At 40.4% G+C, this 23,001-nt stretch overlaps 1 protein-coding gene across 1 annotated transcript; it reads left to right on the top strand.

Annotated features, from left to right (window-relative positions):
• Window positions 1-594: 594 nt before the first annotated feature.
• LOC135500938 (formin-binding protein 1 homolog) lies at window positions 595-22,842 on the top strand. Its single transcript, XM_064792641.1, has 14 exons — window positions 595-686; window positions 5,038-5,361; window positions 6,435-6,550; window positions 6,994-7,044; window positions 10,014-10,224; window positions 10,790-11,023; window positions 11,150-11,296; window positions 11,525-11,749; window positions 12,177-12,200; window positions 16,618-16,730; window positions 17,302-17,434; window positions 17,713-17,858; window positions 18,160-18,326; window positions 18,602-22,842. The coding sequence occupies exons 2-14, from the start codon at window positions 5,272-5,274 to the stop codon at window positions 18,757-18,759; spliced, it is 1,815 nt and encodes a 604-aa protein (XP_064648711.1). The 5' UTR covers window positions 595-686; window positions 5,038-5,271; the 3' UTR covers window positions 18,760-22,842.
• The last annotated feature ends 159 nt before the right edge of the window (window positions 22,843-23,001 follow it).

Raw genomic sequence — 23,001 nt, 5'->3', positions numbered from 1 at the left:
TGTAATAGATTTCACAAAAGGTCTACAATAGGGAAATGAACAACAAGTCCGATTTCACAAAAGGTCTACAATAGGGAAATGAACAACAAGTCCGTATCAACCTGTCGAGTTCAGATGCGACAAGCGCCTAGTTTTGGTAGAGCGAGTCACATATTGGTTGAACTATTTTGGCAAAACCTTGACACCTTTTTGTGACAACATTCATGGTTTGCTGCGCATTTGGGGCCTTGAATGGCGATGTCAGGATCCATGACGTCAAAAGAGACCAGGACATACGCACTGTACCTGCGGGATAATGAAAGATGGTCGACGCAACTCAAAAATACAATCAAAATGAATCGGTTGTTGAGAATGTAGAATTTAAAAAAAACCTACCTAATTGGTATTCCAGGAATTCTGTAATTTTGCTAAGACTGAGAGGGTTAATGAGTTAGGATGCATGCACATTACATTGTTCTTAGTGTGTACCTACCCACCCGCATGTGCTGTGACTGGCGCTATTGATTGTTAGGGGGTGAGTCATTAGAACTGGGAACACTCTGTGAGTGTGAGTAATGTCATTTGAGCTCAGTGGGGACAGCCCAACTGTTAGCTTATCTGAGCTTTTTGTGCCTGTAGATTTTCATGATTGTGCGATAATATTGGATACAGTGACATTTTCTCTTTCTTATGTATGGATGTGGATGGTTTGTGTGAATAAGTGACATCAATATCTTCTCAGCTGAGCTAATTTGTTCCGACAGTTAGCAACACATGGCTTTATCTCTGCTGGTCGCTTGGGAGTTTTAAAGGAATAACTCTTTTCCCAAGTGGAGGGTTTGTTGATCAACATCTCTTCCAGAACAAGTGTCTGTCTGTAGCGATGGCATGAATGGTGGAACTGGAATATTCAATTTGGTGACTTGGAATTGATTGGAACTGTGTAGCCCCGAAATCGATCAGGATTGATACGTTCGATATCTGGCTGATACGAATAATTGGTTGGTGTTGGTGTCAACGATGCAGGATTTGCCATCAGTGTTTCTGTCGGAAAGCTGACTCTGTCAGTGCTAAGTGCACTCAGATATTCCCTTTGGAGAACCCACAGTCAGTCATGACAGTAACAGTTGTGACATCATGTGAGATTTCTCCGATTGTAGGTTACGCAGTTTCTCAACATTATGCTCAATTTACATACATGATTGATGTATGACAGCCGGGGCCCTATTTTGACTTAAAGCAACTTCCTTGTTCACTTTGTGATCCTGTCTTCATGACTTTTTTTCTTTTGTGAAGTTGTGTTGTTTTGAGACAGTGCATAGTGAGTTCTCTGTCTCTGGGGGTTGGTTTAGCTTAGCAGAGTTCAGATGGTGTTGATGAAGTACATGTATACATGTATCTGCTGTATTATTTCTGTATCTCTAGTGAGTTTCGGATTCTGTGCGTGATACTCTTTGTGTCTTGCGGTTTCTTTGTTGTGGATATTGTAGAAAAAAGAGCAGCAGAGCTGATTGTGAACATGGTGATGAGCTACAGCTTGCTGTCTGGTTTCATACCTGGAGTACGCCTTTGTCTGAAGATATCCTGGAAAATTCTTGCCTGGATTGCCTCATGATTCACTCCCTCTGACGCTAGTCGCAATATCACTGAATGTTTCATTCTTGGAACATCTTTTTTGTTCCGATTCTTAGAGACTTTTTTAAAGCATGTCTGTGTTGAATGACTAAGTTTTTGTATAATTAAGTGACTTTTGTTGCTTTTCCTTGTTAGTAGTGAATCATTGTCTTATAAAAGAAGTATTTCCAATTGATTGTTTCAATGTCCAAGGACTCCCAAGTCATCAGAAGGCATGGTGTTCCCAAAATCTGAAGCTTCCCTCATGGGGGTGGTTTGGGGTTGGTAGGCTGTTTATTGGTGCCCGAGACATCATGTGACACATACACTGACAGCACTATGCACGAAGCAATCGAAAAGACAAAAAAACTTGCAATGCTCAAAACGTTTTTGATATTAGATAATGTGGAGACAAGAGCCAAATTAGGCTACCGAATCCAATCCAATGTGGACAATATTCAGGCAATTTGGTCTTCATTATACAATTGAAATTCACAAATAGGTTAAGTGTAAGCAATTTAGAAGACAATATATATCGCTTGCATGCAAATGATCAATTAAATTGGCACAGCAATGTGAGAATGGTATGGGAAGATCTATTTTATCATAGGGGGAGGGTCTTTTGTTGTGGAGTTGAGTGGAGCACCACAAATCTGATTGAAGCAATCTGTGGTTATGGATGTATAGGTCATTCTGCCTCTTCCTTAGCGTCATGCAAACAAGCAATTTTAGTCGCTGTGACTTGCGACAGCCATGACAACATGACGTGAGTGCAGAAAAAGAAGAGACTAGCCAACATTACAAAAAACTAGCGTCAACTTTGATCTGCATAAATCTATAACTCTTGACTATTTCATTGAGATAGATGATCCTTAATGCAAGCTGCAGCCACAAGTGAGTCATTCTTGAACTCACGACTCCAAGATCCTAGAGCGTACATTGTAACTCAACTTATCACTCCAGTGGGCTGAGACTTGTAGCTTGTTCAAATGGGCGGCTATGAATTGAGAGATAAGGTTGCATTAGTCACGGAGAAAGTACAGAGGAAATGATCAAAATTACTCAAATATTTATCAGATAAAAGATAGGATTTGATGTATATTAGATCAGCTGATGTACTCCTTATCAATACTTCCTAGGAAGTAGAGTTATTCAGATGTCAAATTGTGTCATGCCTTATAATTAGTTCCCCTTGGATGCAGTTACTTTGTAGAACATTAGCCAAGTGCAGAATTCTTTGAAAACATTAAGATGAGTGCATCCGTACTTACACTTTACCAGCAGCGAGAGGAGAGCATAAACTTTGCTTGGAAATAAGGTCCAATCAAAAGTTCCTCCATCAAATATAAAGTATGTAATCTGTAACCTGAATTTGTTGACAAAAATCGGCATAATCTGGCGTGTGCCAATGGTGCATTGTCATGAGGAGTTTGTTTGTGTTGCACCTGTTAAAAAGAAATAGAAATGTCATGCTCTGTTGCTGAGTGTGTTCATTTTTCTTCACCCCACATGTATGCCACCGGCGTCTGAACCTCAATTGGGGCCATGAGATGTCCATACATGTATGTCCCAAATTACTTGACCCCAGGACCTGTGGGCACATTCTTGGAACCTAATAGTCAGGGTGCACCCTCAATGGTTAGCAAACAAGTGACAGGGGTTAGCCTAAATCGGGCAACAGCCTGAATGGTGCTATATTTAGTGGGAGTTCCAGGCATTTATCAGATGGTCAGCTGGTGTGGGTGACAATGGAAGAGGTAAATCCGGCTTCCAGGATGGCTAGACTAAACATGGTCCATAAACAGAACTTGGGTATTGTCTTGCTGCCCATCTGTTAGAGGAAGAAAAGTTGGATCCAAAATGCTTCTGAGAGCAGTTTGCTCGTGGCTTCACGTTTGATGTCATCAGCAGGGAAAACTTCAGCAGTGCATAAGGGTGCAGGTTTTTCGATTTACAAATTGGAAGGATCTTGACCTTAGCTCTAAGCTGAGGGTTGCTGTTGGGAATCGGCCCAAATTGTGGCTTTGGGTAAACTGCAGGCTGGGAATTGGTGTTCTTTCTCAGTGGCAATGACATCGGTGGGTGGCATGTATTCAAATTCCCCTGCTGAGTTTTCATCATTGCGCTGAAGTGGTAGATTTCACAGATGTAAATGCACAGTCAATCTCTGGTGAAACACAGTCATTTCATTACCCCAGACAAATGAATTTTTTTCGAAACAGGTATTTTGAAATTATCTTCTTTGGAAAATTAGACTGAGCTATTATCTCATGCAATCAGTTCGAATCATGTCAACTATGATTCTACTGCGTTACTCATTTTGATAACTACACCAAATCTCTTCTGTGTCGTTTTTCTGCACGTTTTTTCGCTGGGCACATGATGAGCACTTGCGGAATCTAAAAAACTTGTTCGGTGGGAAAACATATGTACCACAGTTGGAGTTGATAGGTTGTGCATTATAGGTCAGGTGTTACTGGAAGTGAGTTACACTGCAAGGGAAGATGCGTTGGCAAGAAGGGGAAGAGATACTTTGCTAAACAAATACTTGTATCCGGAGTGCAGTGTACGCGGTGTAGGAAACGGATTACCTTCTTGTTGTGGATTCAGGATGCTGTGATGGTGTCCAGTCTGAAGTCATCTACCTACCTTCTATAACGCAAACATGGCATAGGTTCCATTTGTTTGTTCATCAGTGCTGAAATTGTTTGCAATTTCCGCCATTCTGTAAAAATCACTAAGTTTTTAGGTTCGACACTACATATTCTCTGGTCTTCAGTACCGGTACTCAATTTGATATGTTTCTTTAACACTTGGACACTTCTGTGGTTGCAGATAGTTACAATATCTTGGCCCGTTGGTAATATTGTTCCATTTTGACTAAAGCCCTGCACTGGCATTTACAATAGTTTGCTAATCAACTGTGATATCGTTGGCCTCTTTTGTTGGCACCAGTTTGTGTTTACCTCAGCTTTAAGTTTCGCTATGAAATTTCCTTGGCATGGGTATTTTGCCAGCGGGAATTAGTTTTGCCTGTACTGCACCTGAACTTGCATTCATTTCACCTTTGGTCGGTCGTTTCTGCCATACATTTGGTCCATGTACTCGCAGCGTATATGCATCCCGTGAGTTCTGGGTAAAATTGCTAATCAAAGAATTTGAATATTAGCCCATAGGCATTGGAATCTCTTGAACATTTGTATATGCAAATAAACCTTTCCACATTACTGCCGGAAGAATTTGTTCACATCATTACATACAAGGAACTTGATGAGGAAGTTTGTTTGGCATTGGGAATTGGTGGAATATCACTGTTTTGGTTTGAAAGTTGGTTCCATTGTTGAAAATCACTCACCGTCTGAAAGTTGTGCTGGTCAAGGTTTCCTTTTATTGACCTTGGTGTTTGGCATAAGAATGGGATATTCACTTTATATTGTTTTATAGGATAGGCAAGGAAGGGCAATCACAAAGCAATAACAAGGAATTTAAAGGACTAGGAGGATTATTTTGAATCGGGAATAAAGGAGTATAAGGATTATTTTGACATCGCATTATACTTTTGGGAATTATAAACAGTTGTCAAAAGCAACCTCTGTGTAGTCTGGAATATTAGTTTTTATTTGTTCAGTTCGGGATCAAACAAGAGTTCAGAGGATTATAAATTATGTTTTTGGATAAATGACAGTCACCTTTGTTATCATGCCCAAACCGAAGAAAGAGATCATCATGAAAATGGGTGGTAGTCCGGCCACTAGGTGCCAAATGAAGGTAAAGTATAGCACCTGCAGTCATTGGTCAAATGGTGGCAAAAAAATATTCATTGATATTCAACTTCTGCCAAACGCTGCAAGTCCTCGATGGCGGATAGAGTCTTCAGTGAGATGATCCTGTGTACACGGCAGTGAGGGTTAACTCCAGGTATAACCTGATGATGCTGAGGCAGATGATGATGATCAGCCTGTCTGGATCATATCCATCAGAATAGCCTCATCTTTTACATACCAACCTGGATCATTATGGGAAACCATCATTATCCACTCTCATTCCTCTTGTTATGAATGCTTTATTGGATTGAATCGGTATACCAAGGTTTAGTATGGTTCAGTCCAGCCTCCTGACGTGATCGGCATATTTGGAACTCTAAAGGGATTCTTCAATAATGGCATACATATGTACTCCCGTAGGCTACACTGTCTTCTGTCAAATAGCCAGGAGATCAAGTCTGTTGCCTGCAGTGTGTGTCTGCACAGATAGAAACAGAAGACGATGCAATATTGGTTGAAAAAATACCCAAAGTTACTGCTAATAGTAACAGTACCACCAGCCAAGTGTCTACTTACCAGAATAGCCGACTACATGTTCAGAAGTGCCGTGGCCTACCCCCAAGACTGATGGAGAGACTTAGTTTACAAAGAAACCAAAGGAATGAAGCGGCAGGTTGAGCAGACTGTGCTGGCGATTACTCATGTGTTGATGCAGTGGTTTTTCTGGGCAGACGGTTATAAGTTTTTTTTGACGAGATTGACTCATGGACTGTACGCTTGGGAGATTGTGGTTGTGTGTGTAGAATTGTCTGATGGATGCGCTGATGTCTGATGTCCACTGAAATGGTGGAGATGATGTGATGAGACCACAAACCTCATGATCCACAGCCCTCTCATGATGCCAAAAGCCACCGCAGTCTGTACGCTGTTGACCATGCAACTAGTTTGTGTGTCCCTCAAATGTTGAATGCAACAGTGTTGACGAAGTTGTGATGGCATTTGGTGCTGGCAGTATGAGACCATGACGCTTTAAAACATATATCATGACTCAAATGTTGCATTCCTTTTTCGTTTTAGGATCAGTATGACAACTTGGCTAATCATACACAGAAGGGGATAGAGTTTAGTGAACGATACAGTCATTATGTGAAGGACAGATGCGCAATAGAGACAGAATATGCAGCAAAGTTAAAGTGAGTATTGAGTACGAAGGTAAGGTAGTTCTATACACCTTTCCAGAAATGGGGCGCTGAGTGTCCGAAATAGTGATGTCATAAGGAGAACTAGGCCTTAGGGTGGAGGGACAAAGGAGATATTCATGGTTGACCAACACACTTGAATGCCTTTGATGACGGACAAGGGGAAAAAGTTAGTTCCAATGCATGCAAGCCACCAATTTCGGGAAGCATGTATAGTCCAACGATATGCCTAGAATACTGTGACATGTGACCTTGACCTCAGTTTTGTTTCATCATCCTCTTGATACACAGCAGCTAGGATACTGCTGATCCTTTAGATAAGAGGGTGCCCCTTCTTGATATTCCCCTCCTCCTCCAGGTTAAGTCTATTTACCAGTTCTTTTCCAATATTTTCCCTTTCACTTTGTACAAGGAAGTTTATTCTTTTGTATTTTTAGGCGATTAGCAAAAAATTATCAACCAAAGAAGAAGGAAGAGGAAGATTATCAGTAAGTGTCTGCGAAGGGGACACCAGGGGGCAGGACAATAGGGTCTTCTTGGGGGGGGGGGGCTGGCTGTGTGGTTGGGACAACACAAGAAAAGAGGGGGCAGAACAACATGATCTTCCTGCCAGGTGGTTGTGGCTTGGGTCATCCAGCAAGGAAGGATCACATCAGGTCACATGTTTGTTAGTAGGCCTACAATAGTACAACTTGCAGAGAACCAAAGTTGCATCTGAACATTAAGACTAAAAACTGATAACATCCTTGTATTCAGCAGTACAATTAAGATTAGAATCAAAGTGGTGAACTTTCTACACTGCTAATGGCCCAATTATTTTACAATCCAAACAATTATCATGACCAACACACTGAAGAATGATAAGGATTCCCACTTCCTACGCCAACTGGGTCATTTATTCTACGAGTTGGGTAGATCCGGCTAATGCATAATCAGGTTGGTATCTCAGTATATCCGGAAGCATACACAAACTTATAAAAAACAACACTCAACAGCCCTGGTTTATTGAGCATGTTCTCAACATCTATAAACAAACTATGGCTCTAAAATCATGACAGAGACACTGAACAGTCCTGGTGATTTAATCAGGAACTAATTGAGTGGCCTTCTTGGGCCGTTGATGAGCATTCCTGGCTCATGAAGCATTTAATGAGATTGTTTGCTCTCTGACTGCGCCCTATCATATCAAGGATGAGTCACTCACTGATTGATGAGCAAGAACAAACCCATCCTGTGGAGAGAGCATTTTGAGGAGTTTGCATGGACGTACATGATAGCGGGCCTACAAACAAGTGGAATGATTCCCTAGCCAGCTGTCACTTGTCAGAAGTAAACAAGATAATTGGGCCAGAACCATTAGTACACTGTAGACCAGGCCAATGATGGTGTTGGATCTGCAAAAACAAAAGAATTTTCTTCTTTGGAAATCAGCTGAGATCGTAACTATAATTCAAGAGTAAACATTTCAAAAACTGACGTATGCATTCATTGTGCTACCATCTGCTGAGAACTTACTAAAAGTTCTGCAGTGTATAATTTCAAAGCGAATGACAACATAAAGCAGATATACGACCTAGTCTTTACAATTATACACTGGTTTTAGGATAACATGCAGCTATTAACCTATTATGTTGTAAATTACACAGGCTATGATTGTTCAGCATGTCTCGCTATCAATTCCAAACTGAAATATTGACTTTACAATGCCATTGATAGTTTGCATAGGCATGATAGGCATAGGACAATGCTATATCTTTTGCCAAAACTTGGAGGGGCTGCCAATCTGGTCGGTGTCTGATCCCAAAGGGTGGTATAGGTTCGAACCTCAGTCTGGCCCGAGCTTAAGTAAATCAACGAATTACCTACCCCCAGAGGCCTTTATCAGGGTAGTGACAGTTCTTGTGAAGTGTATGATAATCTTTAGGCCTACCGACTGGCCAGTAAAGAGGGAGATGGAAAAGTTTTTGATTGGCAATTTCTTGTTGCCAAAATGAACTTCCTGTTACGAAATGCAATGATTAAAAGCGTTGGTAACAAACAAAACACTCAAGACAAGAGCCCTTGTAAAACAATCCAAGTGAATGCTATACACTAGCGCTCATGTCGAACACCCATAGTTTAGAGGTTACAGCCTACTTGAGGTTTGACGAATCGATTTTTTGATGTATGTACACGTGCATAAGTATTGTCTAATGCATGGTTTGTGGAAACTGTGAATGGGGACCACTTGAACACTCCAGGCACTACCACTGGAATGACAGATTTAGATGAGAGACAAGAGGGCAATGACTGATAGTGATACGATAATTCGTATATCTTGCTACCTCATAATCTGAGCATTGCACTCTTTTGGAAGTACGTTAGTCGGAGATGAACACCAATGGTGACACTACAGTGTAACAGCCATTGTGATATGGACAGCAAAGTATCTTCATTCTTGTGTATAGACTACAGAGTGACAGAATTGTCTATACATCATCTCCACACCGTCATTAGACAGGCATGTGTCAACATATACCCATGATAAATATACATGTCCTTAACAGCGCAAACATTATTTGCACACATCACAATTAACATAGCATTCACAATCAGTCGATCAGATTTTTTGTAGAGGATATCCTGTTTTCATAACTAATTTGCAGTGGGATGGATGGCAGGCTGATTTATTTAAGTCAAAATAAGAGCAATTATTCATCAAATCTAAAAAAAGGGAATCTTCATTATTTGTAGACTCGCAGAAGTACCACATTTGGACATTGGCTTTCACTTGAGCCTTAAATGACCAGAGCCAGTAGGCTAAGGGTTAAGCTTCAAGCATCATGCCATACATCTAAAGAATCTGATCCATATGATCATCCTTTGCTATTATGACAGATAACAAGAGAAGAATAGACAATGCGAGAGGAGAGAAAATGAGATGTGTTTGATCTAAAGGTCATGGGCTTATCAAAGACTTAGGGAAGTGCTATAACAACATATGGCAACAGAAACCTTGACATCCGAAGTGACCTTGACATCTCAAGTGACCTTGACATCTCAAGTGACCTTGACATCTCAAGTGACCTTGACATCTCAAGTGACCTTGACTCTCAGTCTCTATAAATCATGTTCCCCATGTTAATATTTAGGGCCCCATTGTTCCGTGGGCATTACAGACAATAAACGCTAGTGCTAGTTCAACTAAGCCTATCTCCATCAGTAAATTTCATTAAGTAGCACCAGGACCAACATGTAGTGCCGAACATCTAACGCTAATTGAGCTCCAAGAAAAGTTTTCGATAGTGATATGCTCAGAGATGACTGTTTCTGCTTTGGTGCGTCTTTTCAGAGCCATTGACTCTCTCTCTTTGTGATATCTACCTGAAAACGAGCTGCACAAAGCCACCAGCTGTCCCCTAACACATGCACACATGGACCAATTCTAACTTGCTCTACCATTCTTCTTTCCATGCAGGTTTTCATACGCCAAAGGTTTTCTGTCCATGTTAAACGAGGTCCATGACATAGCGAGCCAACATGAGTTAATATCGGAGAACATGAATTCGATGTTGACCAAGGATATGACGCACCTTATTCAAGAACTGAGACAGGAGAGGAAAAAACATTTATCGGAAGGAAAGGATTTACAAAAACAGTTAGACAAATCTTTAGACTTATTACAATCTGTAAGTGGGACCTACATGTAGCATGGCTTTACAGTCCATAACATGGAGGCTTCTTATTTTCTTGGTTGACATAGACGCATCTATCCTTCTCATAATGACTGTGTCGTTCACTTAAGTCCATGAGAATCGAGGAAGTTGGTGGTGTCTTTCAGACACAATTCTAAGTAAACGTGTTTTCATGATCTTCCTGGTGTACAATCCAATAAAGTAGTTTCATTCTTATGCCACAAAACTTATATAGGTTATTGTGAATTGTGCTTTACATGTACATTAGGATGTCAGGTCAAAAATGCCTGCTATGGAAGATATCCTAAGTTGAGCAGAAACAGATAGCAATGGAATACCAGACTTAACATTGGCTCTTTTTAACTTATTTCCCTAGACTCTTCCTAAAAAGATGTTGACTTTTACTTCAGTAAAGGCCTATAGTTTATTAGAAGAATCCATTCCTGAAAATTGGGTGGAATGGTTAAATAATCAAGCACTACACGCACCCAACAATATTGTTATTTCATGGAAAGGTTGAATGAGTACCATACTTATCATATGCTCCATTTCTCTTCAGAGTAAAAAACAATACGAAAAGGCGTTCAAAGAATCAGAAAAGGCTCAAGAAAGTTACAAACAGGCGGACGCAAATATAAATTTATCGCGAGCAGAAGTCGAGAAACAAAAAAATATCTCACAAATCAAAGATCAACAATGTGAAGAAGCAAAGAGTGAATATGCGTGTCAGCTTCAAAAAACCAACCAACTCCAGGAGGAACATTATTCCGTACTCATGCCGAAAGTATTTCAGGTAAGCGATTGACGTGAAATCAATTCAAGAATGAACAAAGAATCACGAGGGCAAAGGCTTAAGTTTTGACCACCATGCCAAAATGATGATGATGATGATGATGAATATTTGCAAAAATCTTTTCAGAGCTTACAAGACATGGACGAGCGACGGATTACGCGGATTCAGGACTTCATAAAAACAAGTGCGGATATAGAAACCAGTGTGATACCAATTATAAATACATGTATAGAGGGCATGGTGCGAGCGTCGGAGTCTGTTAGTCCATCAGAGGTAAAGTAAAACATGGGAGAGCATTTTCAACATATCTTGTCATTACTTACTGTTTTGTACTTCGTATGACTGATGTTGACTGTGTTATGGCACAAACAAATTGTGTAAACTTTGTACTTGTAACAACAGTTCTTGATTTGACTCTAATCATGGTGACCACAGTTGTCCTTCAGTACTTTGAGAATTAGTTTTCGGTAAGCTTCTAAGGATTCAAATTTCTTGTTTCAGGATTCGAGACTTGTGGTCGATCGATTCAAATCAGGCTTCCATCATCCGGGTGACATTCCATTCGAAGACCTCAGCGGGGGCAATGGCAGTGGGTCAGAAAATATGAACAACTCCTTGACGAATTTGACGCCGCGGAACACAATTCGATCCGAAGGAAAAGGAACATTATCTGGTGGGAAAAAGCAAAAGCGTGGAGGATTAAGGGGACTATTTGGTGGTGCTAAGGTGAGTTGTGTCCTTGAAGAAGACACTTGACCTGTTTGATTTTCATCAGACAACATTTCACCAGTGCTTAGACAATCAATTGCATAAGCTCACAAAATGCAATGAGGTGATCATGTTTCACTGAATTGCGAAAAAAAACCGCTCGTCTCATAAAGCCAAGGGGCATTTTCTGGTTTGACGATCAGTGTTATCATAATCTGCCGAGTGCTCTCTGATTTGTTCAATTCACCAATGGGGAAAATTTGGAACAAAATTGTTTCTCTATTAATACCAACTTCACATGCCAGCCCAATACAGTTCATCTGATTTGCTCTTGCAAGATATTTGTGTTCAAAACGACACAATGTCAACAGGAGTTGCTGAAATGCTTCCAAATCTTTCATAATCATAGCTAATCTCCTTCTACTTTCACATCACGTGCATGCAGATTCAGTTGGGAAAAAGTTTTAGGGTATGTAGCTCACGTGTCACGTCTTAATCTGTGAAAGTGGTGCGCTGTTTATTTCTATTGCTGCGATGAAGTGGTCGCTGTTTTCACCCTCGGGGGTTGTTTAGGAGCTAGCTGAGGTTTTCAAAGGTGAGAATCCAGAGTTCATCATTATCTATGTTTGTGATCATTGACATTGCCACGCTCATGTCACTCTCATCAGAACCATTTTTGGAAGCGCATGAGTAGTCAAATCAGACGGTTGAGTGGTTCCTGCTGAACAAAATAGGGAGCAGTGTCTTTGGCATGCGACGGTTGACCATGGACTCTGGTGTTGCCTTTGTGTCCTCACGGTTACTCAGCTCATATCCAGCTCCTCGAGGGTGGGTTTGCTATTTTCGTTCTCTTGCTAAAGTTTTTGAAATTATTTTTGTATTGTTATTGTTGGGGGATGTTTAGGATTGGATTGGATTAATGGTATGTAGACAACTCTTGGTGAATGGTGTTAATCCATCACATAACTGTTTTCTTTTCCCCACAACATTCCATGAAAAACTTTCATTTTCCTTTAGAACACTTCTTCAAATCCAAATTCTCTGCAATATCTTTTCTCGTTTCGTTGGTACTTTAAGTGAAAACAATTCTGTTGTTCTGGAACTCTTATCTTTCTATGTCTTGTCTGTAGTGTTTTTTCGTCAAAAAGACGTTTAGAAATGTCACATAGATTACCAATTCAAATGGGCTTTGTCAACAATTTTATCATCGCATCAAATTCTTCTCAGAAACTTTAAAGTTTGAATGAAAATGACATAAAGTTTTGTTTCTCATTTCATTCTTTATACCTCAGTTTTATCCTTCACTGGTGAGGGCAGTCATATTCAAAATTCATTGACCATAAACTTTCACTTTCTTTTTGACAAGCCTCTGGTTTAGTTTGCTATTTTTCTTTTCCTGCTTTCTTTGCTTTTAATATTGTTGGAATAAGCCATTGAAATCTGCATGCTTGTTGTCAGTGTTGTTGAAAACATGGTTCATAAGAAGTCTACCTACCACCCTTCACAGTAACAGTGGTTCATTCCTTGATATTGCGGAGTTGGACTCATCCAACAAACTGCCTTCTTCTTTGATCAGTTTCAATGTCGTCAACACATAACATTACGTTTCCTCTCCTCTGCGGTAAAATGAGTCATGAAAACGATGTGACCACCTTGAAGTCATACGCAATGTTCCTCTTATCTCTGTGTAGATTGCGTCATTTCAACTTTTCTCTCGGGTCAAGCGCAATCTTATTTTCTACCTTATTAGTCTTGAACACGACTCGGTTCAAAGTTATCAACAAGAAATGAAAACTTTTTCGTCAAAATCAAAACCTGAATTCGGTAACTTGCATATTTAAGCGCATGTCTGACGCAGTCAGAGCAGAGACATTTAAGAGACGTAGTGAGTGGTTTGAAGGCCGACGTTACTCTATGCACATGAGCCGTCATAGCTCTGAGCGTAGGGGGCGCCGTCGGTCCTCTCTTACCAGGCAAAGAACATTTGTAAGTCGGCTTCAATTTAGTTTCATTTATTTACTATACTTTAACATTTCCGCACATTTTGGTTTCGACTGTGCTCCAGTCCTTTCTGGCATTTCTGTGGGAATTAAAGGATTTTAAACTTTTTCGTTTCATTTTGCCTTTTCATAAACTGCATTGCTGCTTTGGGCAATACCAATACATCTGAATGTTCTTGTTTTGGAAATATTGCTGACGTCTGGTATCATTCTGCAACATCCTTTTCATCAATTTACCATATGTTTATGTTTAACTTAAACTTTTACCCTGCTTCTTTGTTTTACGATTCATTTCACCCAGTTTGGCAAAATAAAGTGTTACAAGTGAGGAACCCACAACTCGCATCGGCGTCTGACATATTTCTTGTTGTTGGTGGCCCAAGCATAAAATTCTTTGACATCGCCGCAAAAAAGTGACTTCAGTGCTGTCATGGGTCAGAATGCTGATTCCTCACTGTGCATGTATTTCTGTCAAACCTCGGTAGAAATGATGTTTATAATTCGTTATCAACTTTCACCCAGCTTCAACTAACCTTCTGTATTTTCTGTATGTACTTATTCCAGCACCAGAACCAGGTGGAGTATTTGTATTTAGTTACCATGGAAACCACTGTCTCCCTCTTCACGTCTCTATTCAGTGCTCAAAAGATGGACATTATAAGCAGCTTCAAACTAGCAATTTTTGTCTCTGTGACTGGCAATCATGATTGCATGCATCAAAAACAGTGCTTGACACGTCTTCCAACTTTTGAGCCCGCTGAACCATGGTATCACGCGTCACACTTCTGTGCTATAACCTTCTGGAATGAGGTCACACTTGCACTCCTTGGTATTTAGTTCTTTGCTGCGAAGCAAACATTAATGCACCATTTGGAATGTGGGGTTTGTGTGAAAATCTATCTAAGTGTGTTTGGAAGTGAAAAAAACTTACAGTGTTAAAATTAGTGATAGTTTGAAGTCAACTACAAACAGAAGTGGTTGCACAAGGAAGTCTTTTGGTTTAGCTAACAGGGAGGAGTAAGTCAATAGGCTGCCTTATGGTTATACAGCAGAACTGGTGATACAATCAATGTACTTGTCCTATCCTCCACAAATATGTCATCCTCGGCGATAAGGTGTCAACATCACAATAAGTGGCACTGATTTTCACGAGGGTAATCCATCAGACAAAATTGATGTTTTGACTCTGTCAAGACAGTTGATTACACTAGTGACAGGCCACGTAACTGCCATCTTGCTATCACCCTCTTCAAATACGAAGAGGATGAGTTCCAATAGACCAACATCGTCATCATATTATCATTTCCATAACTCCATTCTTTCCGTCCAGTCCTTCTCCCTGTACCTTGTCAGTCAAATATCTTCCTGTCCTGTTCCAAGATATGTCCTTGTCCTAATGGCAAAGAAACTTGAAGAATGTTTGAATTCAAGTGGCTTCTTGTTCATGCGCTTGTAGACTTGGCAAAGTCAGAATGTCATGAAAATGATAAAAATACAAAAAAGCACTTGGAAACTGATCCAGTTTTTAACGCGATATCTCTGTATTCCCTCCCTCATAGAGCTGGAGTCAAAGCGATGGTTGTAGCACTGCTCCCGGCCATATGTTCCGTGAGCGTTCCCGTAGCTGTGACTCTGAAGTAACGTACACTATGGCTGAAATGCCTCTAGAGTTCCTTCAGTGGTCACCCCCGGTAAGACCTGATAAATTGCCACCAAGCGATGTTTTGCTTTTTTCAAAATCTCAATCTTGGCTTTAGCGTTTTTGAAATAGCCTTTTTTCTGCACATTAACCAAACTGTTATCTCTTTTTATACCTTTGAATTGATACCAAAGTTAGCTGAATGTAGAATTTCTTGGCACAGGGACTTTTGTTTTTATGAAAAATCCAATTTCTAAAAATATTTCCTTAGATTAAAGCCATGTGTTGAGATAAGTTGGCTCTAAAAGCTTGTGGAACATCCTTGGAACTTGCAATCTTTGCGATGCTGCCTTTCATTAAGTCCTCTCCTCCTCCCTGCTGTCCGAGTCAATATGAGATCGGTCCATGTTACCAAAAGTTAGTCCATGTTTGTACCCTTTGCATTTGCCGCAGGTATCATCTTCTTCATGTCTTCAGTACAAGATGAATTTTGTGTTGTACATATTTTAGTTGATTTTTTAAGGAACAGAGAAACATCTATTTGTGTGAAATCAGTTGTAGGGTCTGAACCAGGGACCTCTTGACCACTAGCCAAGAGTCAGAGACACTTGTCCACTGCAACTTCTACATAGGCCCTGTCAAACAAAATCTGATTTTCACATTTAGATTCTAGAACACTCCATGTCATCCATGCTCCACGCCAAACATTGAGTAAACCCACAATTTCATGTGTTGTAGTTTTCCTCTTGATGTGTTCTTAGTTTATATGTAGTTAGGTATTGGACATTTATGTTGAGTTTTAGCCTACAAATTGAAGAGTTTATCAAGCCTAGAATCAGAAGAACGTAACAAGTACATGCCTTTTGCTTTATTACTGTGCTTGCTGCTTACTTTTGCGAAGGTTTTGGGTTTTGGGGTTTCGTGTATCGTAAAGGAATTTTGGCTTAACTTTAGGAGGCCTGTAGCTGGAAGAGATTTGATCTGAATCCCTTGTATACCACTGCTGAACATAATGTCGTTTGGTGCAATTCTGTCTCATTTGAAGAGGTGGACCACATTTTTTCGATTCTGCGGTGAATCAGTGGTTGGTCCAGTGCACATATCATGCTTTTCCATAAGCTTTATATCCTGGTTGCTTGGTGACTTTACAGCTAACAAACTGGTGGAGCTGCTCTCTTAGTCTCTAGTCTAATGAAACCATATCTCCTCTTCACCAAATCATAACCCATCGTGTTGATATTTTTCAGGGTGAAGAGACAAAAGATGATTACAGTCACCTTCCACCGACTCAACAGAAGAAGAAACTCAGCTCAAAGATCGATCAAATACGCCAATCTCTCGCCAAGGAAACTGCTGAAAAGTAAGTTAACACCTTCAGCGCCGAACCACGTACATCTACGTGGCCCAAATCCCCCTCTTTGAGCTGGTTATTAGAGTCTCATGGCCTTCATTTAAGAACTACGCCATCGCCATCTTCAGGGAAAAGTAGGAACTGAACAGACCAAACAGTCTTTTCAGTTCCTACCGTGCCCTGAAGATGGCGATGGCGTAGTTCAGAACTTTAAATGACGTCATGAAAGAACTACGCCATCGCCATCTTCAGGGGAAGGAAGGAACTGAAAGGACCTTTTCTAGTTCCTACCTTGCCCTGAAGATGGAGATGGCGTAGTTCTTTCATGAAGTCCATGAGACTCCGATAACCAGCTCAAAGGGGAGGGGGATTTGGCCCACGTAGATCTACGTGGTTCGGGGCTGAAGGTGTTAAGATGCCTGGAATTCAAACTTGAAGTCTGTCTGTCCATTACAGTAGATGGGTCCTCTTGGGTCAATTGTGGAGAACATGGGAGCACTGCAGCAGAGTGGAGGAGCACCCGACTTGTGATTGATAGGTCATGGGTTATTTTGAAATAATGTTTTATTTTCCATTCTAGGGATGCTCTTGTGAAAATGAAGGAGGTTTATGGGAACAATCCCAACTTTGGTGATGCTGCTAGCACAGAGGTTAAGCTGGAAGAATGTAATCAAAAGTTGATCATTGTCAGAGCAGAGTTGAAAAAATATGAGGTAGGGTCGTTGGCTCATTTAGAACTTTTCTTGGTTTAGACAGTACACTGGTGAATACCCTTGCCTTGTTAGCTGGTGGACGACCTGAGTACATACAACATGTGTATGTATACTTTGTGGCTTTAGGAGTAAAGTTGTTGGTCTGTACCCTGAGTGGGGAGGTTCCTCTTCCCTGAGTGTCAATGCCAGGGTGAGCTAGATGACCATAAACAAAGCTTACTGCATGATATCAAGATATAGTGAACAAGAACAATGACATATTTTGTGGTTAATTTCAGGACTACTTGGCTGAGGCAGAAGGTAAATTACCGGCAAAGAATGGTGGGAACAGTGTGAACCGAGGGAGCTACTCAGGTGACTCCACAATATCGAGTAGCGCGTCTGATCTAAGTGTGCACTCGGGTCAACCTGGGGATCCAAAATAGTAAGTCTCTGTCATGTCAAATTTTTCAAAATTTAAGATTCTATTAGAACTTTTGCTCTTCATTTCTGACAGGCTTATAAAGTAAAAGACACTACCGTTTTCAGGTTAGAGATGCTATAGTCAGAATATAGTTATTGGGCCGAAAACCTTTTTGGGGCTGTTCTCACTGCGTGCGCTTAATACTTGTGTGAGCATAGGTTAGTCATGATTAACTTCCTATTTTGATGGTCTGTTGCCAATGATGATCAATGGCAAATTTTCTTTTCCCTCCACACCACTAACGCTTCACTTTCCTCTTCAGTAGCGACGTACAGTCAGTGGGTCACGGTTCAGACCAGGGCTCAGCGACAGACAGCGTGGACCATGGTGCCACCCACTCCAGCAGTTCCCAGTTGGTTGAGCAAGACTCCTTCACCGATGATCCAGACGATACTTTAGGCATGTGTCAAGCGTTGTATGACTTTGTTGGTAAGTGATATCACGTTTGTAAGAAGACTTCTGATTAGTTCATTACCATCAGTACTTCTTTTTCTGGCAAATTGGGAGGCTTGTTACATCTAATAACATATCAGTATGTGTATTTTGTGGCTGCCCCTGTTTAAGTCATCCTTGGGCAGATGTCAGTGTTGACAACTTCTGATCTGAAGTCTGGGCTATCACTTTGGTAGATCCCCAAAAGAGGCTGGAGTTTGTTCCGACTTTGTACATCAGCTCTGTGCAGATTTAAGATTTTCTCTCCGTAGGTGAATCTGACGGCACCATCTCCATGCGGGCAAACGAGGAATACTACCTTATAGAGAAGGATGAGGAGGAGAGCGGGTGGACCCGTGTGCGCCAAACTATACCTGGCGGTGACGAGGGCTATGTACCGACAACTTACCTAAACCTCTACATACCATAGAGAGATACAAGAGGCCACCAGGTGGTTTTCAAAACTTACTGCGATTGCCAGGGAGCAAGTTGATAAGATTGGAGGAAAAGGTAGTCTTAGGCCAGGACCGGGCACATCCACTGAGCTTCACTCTCTGCGGAGAGTATTCTTTTTATGACTCGCTCGGTGCTGATGGCAGGGAGAGGCTTGAGTATTTTGATATTCATAAGAAAAGACAATCTTTGGCCGACTCGGAGCAGAGAATTGCTCAATTTTTCAAGGAACTGAAAGCTTTCAGTGGTGCCAGCTAGTTTTACCTCACTTTAGTATGACCTTGTCTTATAGTCAGTATTCATGCCCATGAGTCTGGGAGTGCCGTTGAGTCTTGAATGCCCTGAAAATACCTGTTGGTGTCTGCAAGTGTTCATGAAATCTTAATGCCACCTGTTGGTTTCTTCATTGATATCTAGGAGTCGCTAGGTGGCTACACCAGGTGCTGAGTATATCTAATTCAGTAGACTTTGCAATATAGATAACTATTTTTATGGAATTGAACATAGTACAAGTTGTCAATGTTAAGGATTCATTTCATTGAGGATTGACTCTAATAATTATAATAACATATGTATTACTGTGTACATACTAAGTGTACATTGTTGTATACTTAATGTACAGCATTGAATACACAGTGTACATTCTTGTATAATGTACATTCTTGTGTACAATGTGCATTGTTGTATACAAAATGTACGGGAAGTTCAACTGTGGAGTTGACTACATAATATTGTAAATAGTTCTAATGTAAATGAATCCACCTATATTTCTCTGTGAGAATCCTTTGCATCTTATCCACTATGAACTTGAAGAATGATCCATTCTTCTGGATTAAGTTGCAGAAAAGTCAATTTTCCATGTGTGTAAATAGAAATTTCCAGATTTTTACTTATATAATGTGAAAGGCCTGGCCAACTGGTTCAAAATGCTGGCATTTGTAAGATTGTTTTGTAGCTAAATGCTAGTAAGACCAATGCTATTGCTGGGCCAGACCTTGATGTAAATTCTCTGATTGTAGTTGTACAGGTTAGGTGGGCTCAATTGAACTCGGATAACAGTGCTGATGCAATGTCAGCTTTCACCCACTCAACCCCATCATCCTGATCCTGAACGTTGGTGGTGGGGTTGACAGAGTTAACCGAGTCACTATGACCCCTCTTAGAAATAGGTCTAAGAGTCTATATACATCCATGCATGTCTTTCAGAAGTCCTGATCATGTACAGAGAAAATGGAATTAGTTGTCCATTTCATATAAACTTCTGGTTGGACTTGCTGTTATAAGATAATATACTTATTTCATGTATTGCATGGTGCCCATGCAGTATTTTGTATTTTTCCATGGATATGTGTTGCCATGGTGATGAAACTGGTTGCCATGGAAATTGTGATTGTTTACAGATTTTTTATTGATTTCTTGTACAGTGATGAATGGTGTTTGTATTGACACCTTCAGCGCCGAACCACGTAGATCTACGTGGCCCAAATCCCCCTCTTTGAGCTGGTTATCGGAGTCTCGTGGACTTCATGAAAGAACTACGCCATCGCCATCTTCAGGGCAAGGTAGGAACTGAAAAGACCAAAAAACTGACAATGTTCTTTTCAGTTCCTGCCGTGCCCTGAAGATGGCGATGGCGTAGTTAAGAACTTTTAAATGCCTTCATGAAAGAACTACGCCATCGCCATCTTCAGGGGAAGAGAGGAACTGAAGGGACCTTTTCTTGTCTTCAGTTCCTGCCTTGCCCTGAAGATGGCAATGGCGTAGTTCTTTCATGAAGTCCATGAGACTCCGATAACCAGCTCACAGAGGGGGGATTTGGGCTTCGGAGATCTACGTGGTTCGGCGCTGAAGGTGTTTTATCATCTTGACGTTGATTTTAGTTCTAGCTAGGCCTAATAGAGGGAGATAGTAGCTAACATTTATCTCTGGAATGAAAGAACAATATAAGATAAGGAAATGTCTTGGATTCGACCTGCTGTTGGATTAAGTAGGTATTATGTAAAGCGAAACGCTTTTACCACCTGACATGCCTGAAAGTGCGGTATTTATCCTCTTCCAGGTTCTGAAATTGGTGATTGTTAGTTACTTGTCTCGGATGATGATGTTAGAATCATGCAATGTAAGAGGCACAGATAGTAAGAATGGGTGGTCATGTGAGTATGTGACGCAATGTAAGCAGTTCTTTGCTGCATTTTGATGAACATTTGTAAGATACTGCGTCGGGTGTCATATTCTTGAAGAATTGCAGAGAAGCCGTGTAAATAGTCTGGTTGTGTACAAAAGATGTCGTTCGATAATTTGCTGAGGGTTTGGCCTGAGATTCTAACGTAAGTGAGCGATTGTTCTAGCAGAACTCTAGTAGATGCTTTTCAATACAGTTTGCCATTTCATCATCATCACTTTATGCAGCTGTCAATGCGTGTCTTGTGTGCCCCCTCCTAAACAGTACGCTGCACTTTCCTTATGACTAGGCCTCTAAATCTTGTGGTAATTAAGCAATGTCATCTGATTACAACAGAAAACAAATGGTATCAGCAGTCTTGTTGTTCTGCAGTTGGTATCTTGTTGATGTCTATTTTGTCTTCATCCCAGCGCCCGCATGCTGTCTTCCTCTGTTCATCCTTGAGGAGGGGGAGACCACAAAATGCATTGATATTTGCATTAATCCTGAAAGAAACCCGATACAGGTATCACTTTTCCCACCGGAGAAACAGGCAATCAAAATGAAGACATTCTTGTTATGTCAATTATGCGTACACGTCCCTGTCCTTTCAGATGCTTTAATTTGCTACATTTGTGCTTTCATTGTTACATGTGGACAAAAGTTTTTATTTTGCTTAAAGGTTTTTTTGAGAATTCTGCCAACTTAGAAAGTTACTGAAAGATTTTCATTACATTCATATTCTGGTTATCTTTTATATACATGTATCTTGGGGGGTCAGTCTGAATGGCTGGGTCTAAAATTTATTTATTAAATCCTAGTACCGGTAGTTGCTTAACTGATTTATACACTTTCATTTGCTTTTGAAAGTGAGTCATTTGTTCTTCAAGTGACATGTTTAGTGACAACAAGAGCTCTGTATGTCTTCGGAGGTCATTTCATAGCACATTATGATAAACAAGGGTACATTATCTCATTGTGAGCGCATGTATTTACATTAATGTATCCTACAATTGTGAATATGAAATATACAACATCTTCAAAAATGAATTCTTTACTACGATAGTTCAAGCTTCCCACCTGCTAATCGTACAATCATTTAAATGATTCAAAACTTTTTAAAGTCTGTGTCTTCTTTGGTTCCGATATTGTCTGTCAAATTGTCAGATGTCCTGTTGTATTCCGCTTCTTTGAAATGAACCTAATATCTGTTGGGCTTGTGTAGTAATAGTGTACTATGAGTACAAAATCTTGCTGTATTGTCTTGGGCTCACTTTCACGTGAATCATGTGAGAATATGTTGTAAATAGAACCGGAAGAAAGAAATTGATTGCTTGTGATATAAAATATATTCAGCTCTGAATCTGTTTTAAATTCGTGTGATATTTTGATTTCTTAAGAGTGAAGGTTGTGCTTAATACATCAAGGCTTATACACCTAATGGCAACACATTTGATTCTAGGCAGATCTTGGTTTCAAAGTATCACTCAAATTTCTTATTGGTGTAGACTACCATATAGACATGAATAGAAATGGAGACTTTTAATTTGCCGCTTAATTTAACTTCACTTCAATTTAACTTGATCAAGGTTTCATATGTTTCTGTGGTGTATTGTGTACAGAATGTCCTGGTCACTGCAGTTAGTATAGTTGAACTGGAAATGGTAACTTTCCCTGGCACGGTCCGATGAGGAACTAGTAAAAGTCACTGCTAAAGAAAGTATAGATGGTCGATTTCAGTTCGTCTTGGTCAGGTGTGTCTATGACATTCTCTACCTTTGCTCATCTTTGATACCTTGAAATGAAGTACATGTTATCATAATGAAATCATGGTCTTTCTTTGATTGTATAAAGGAAGTCTAGCTTATTACAATAAAATGATAATTTAAGGATATAGAATGTGACTTTGTCTTTCTTTAGAGGAGAACCCCTGCCTTATTTCGGGGCTAGGTCTGTGCACATTTAATTGCTCCTGATAGATGCTGAATGCAGCATTGTCAAGACCATCATCACAGATTGTGACGTTGTCTCTCCCTTTGGCATTTACCACCAAGTCTT

The sequence above is a fragment of the Lineus longissimus genome, chromosome 17 (genome assembly GCF_910592395.1).
Source record: "Lineus longissimus chromosome 17, tnLinLong1.2, whole genome shotgun sequence".
NCBI lineage: Eukaryota > Metazoa > Nemertea > Pilidiophora > Heteronemertea > Lineidae > Lineus > Lineus longissimus.
The sequence above is the reverse complement of the archived record's forward strand: the minus strand, read 5'-3'. Positions and strand labels throughout refer to the sequence as shown.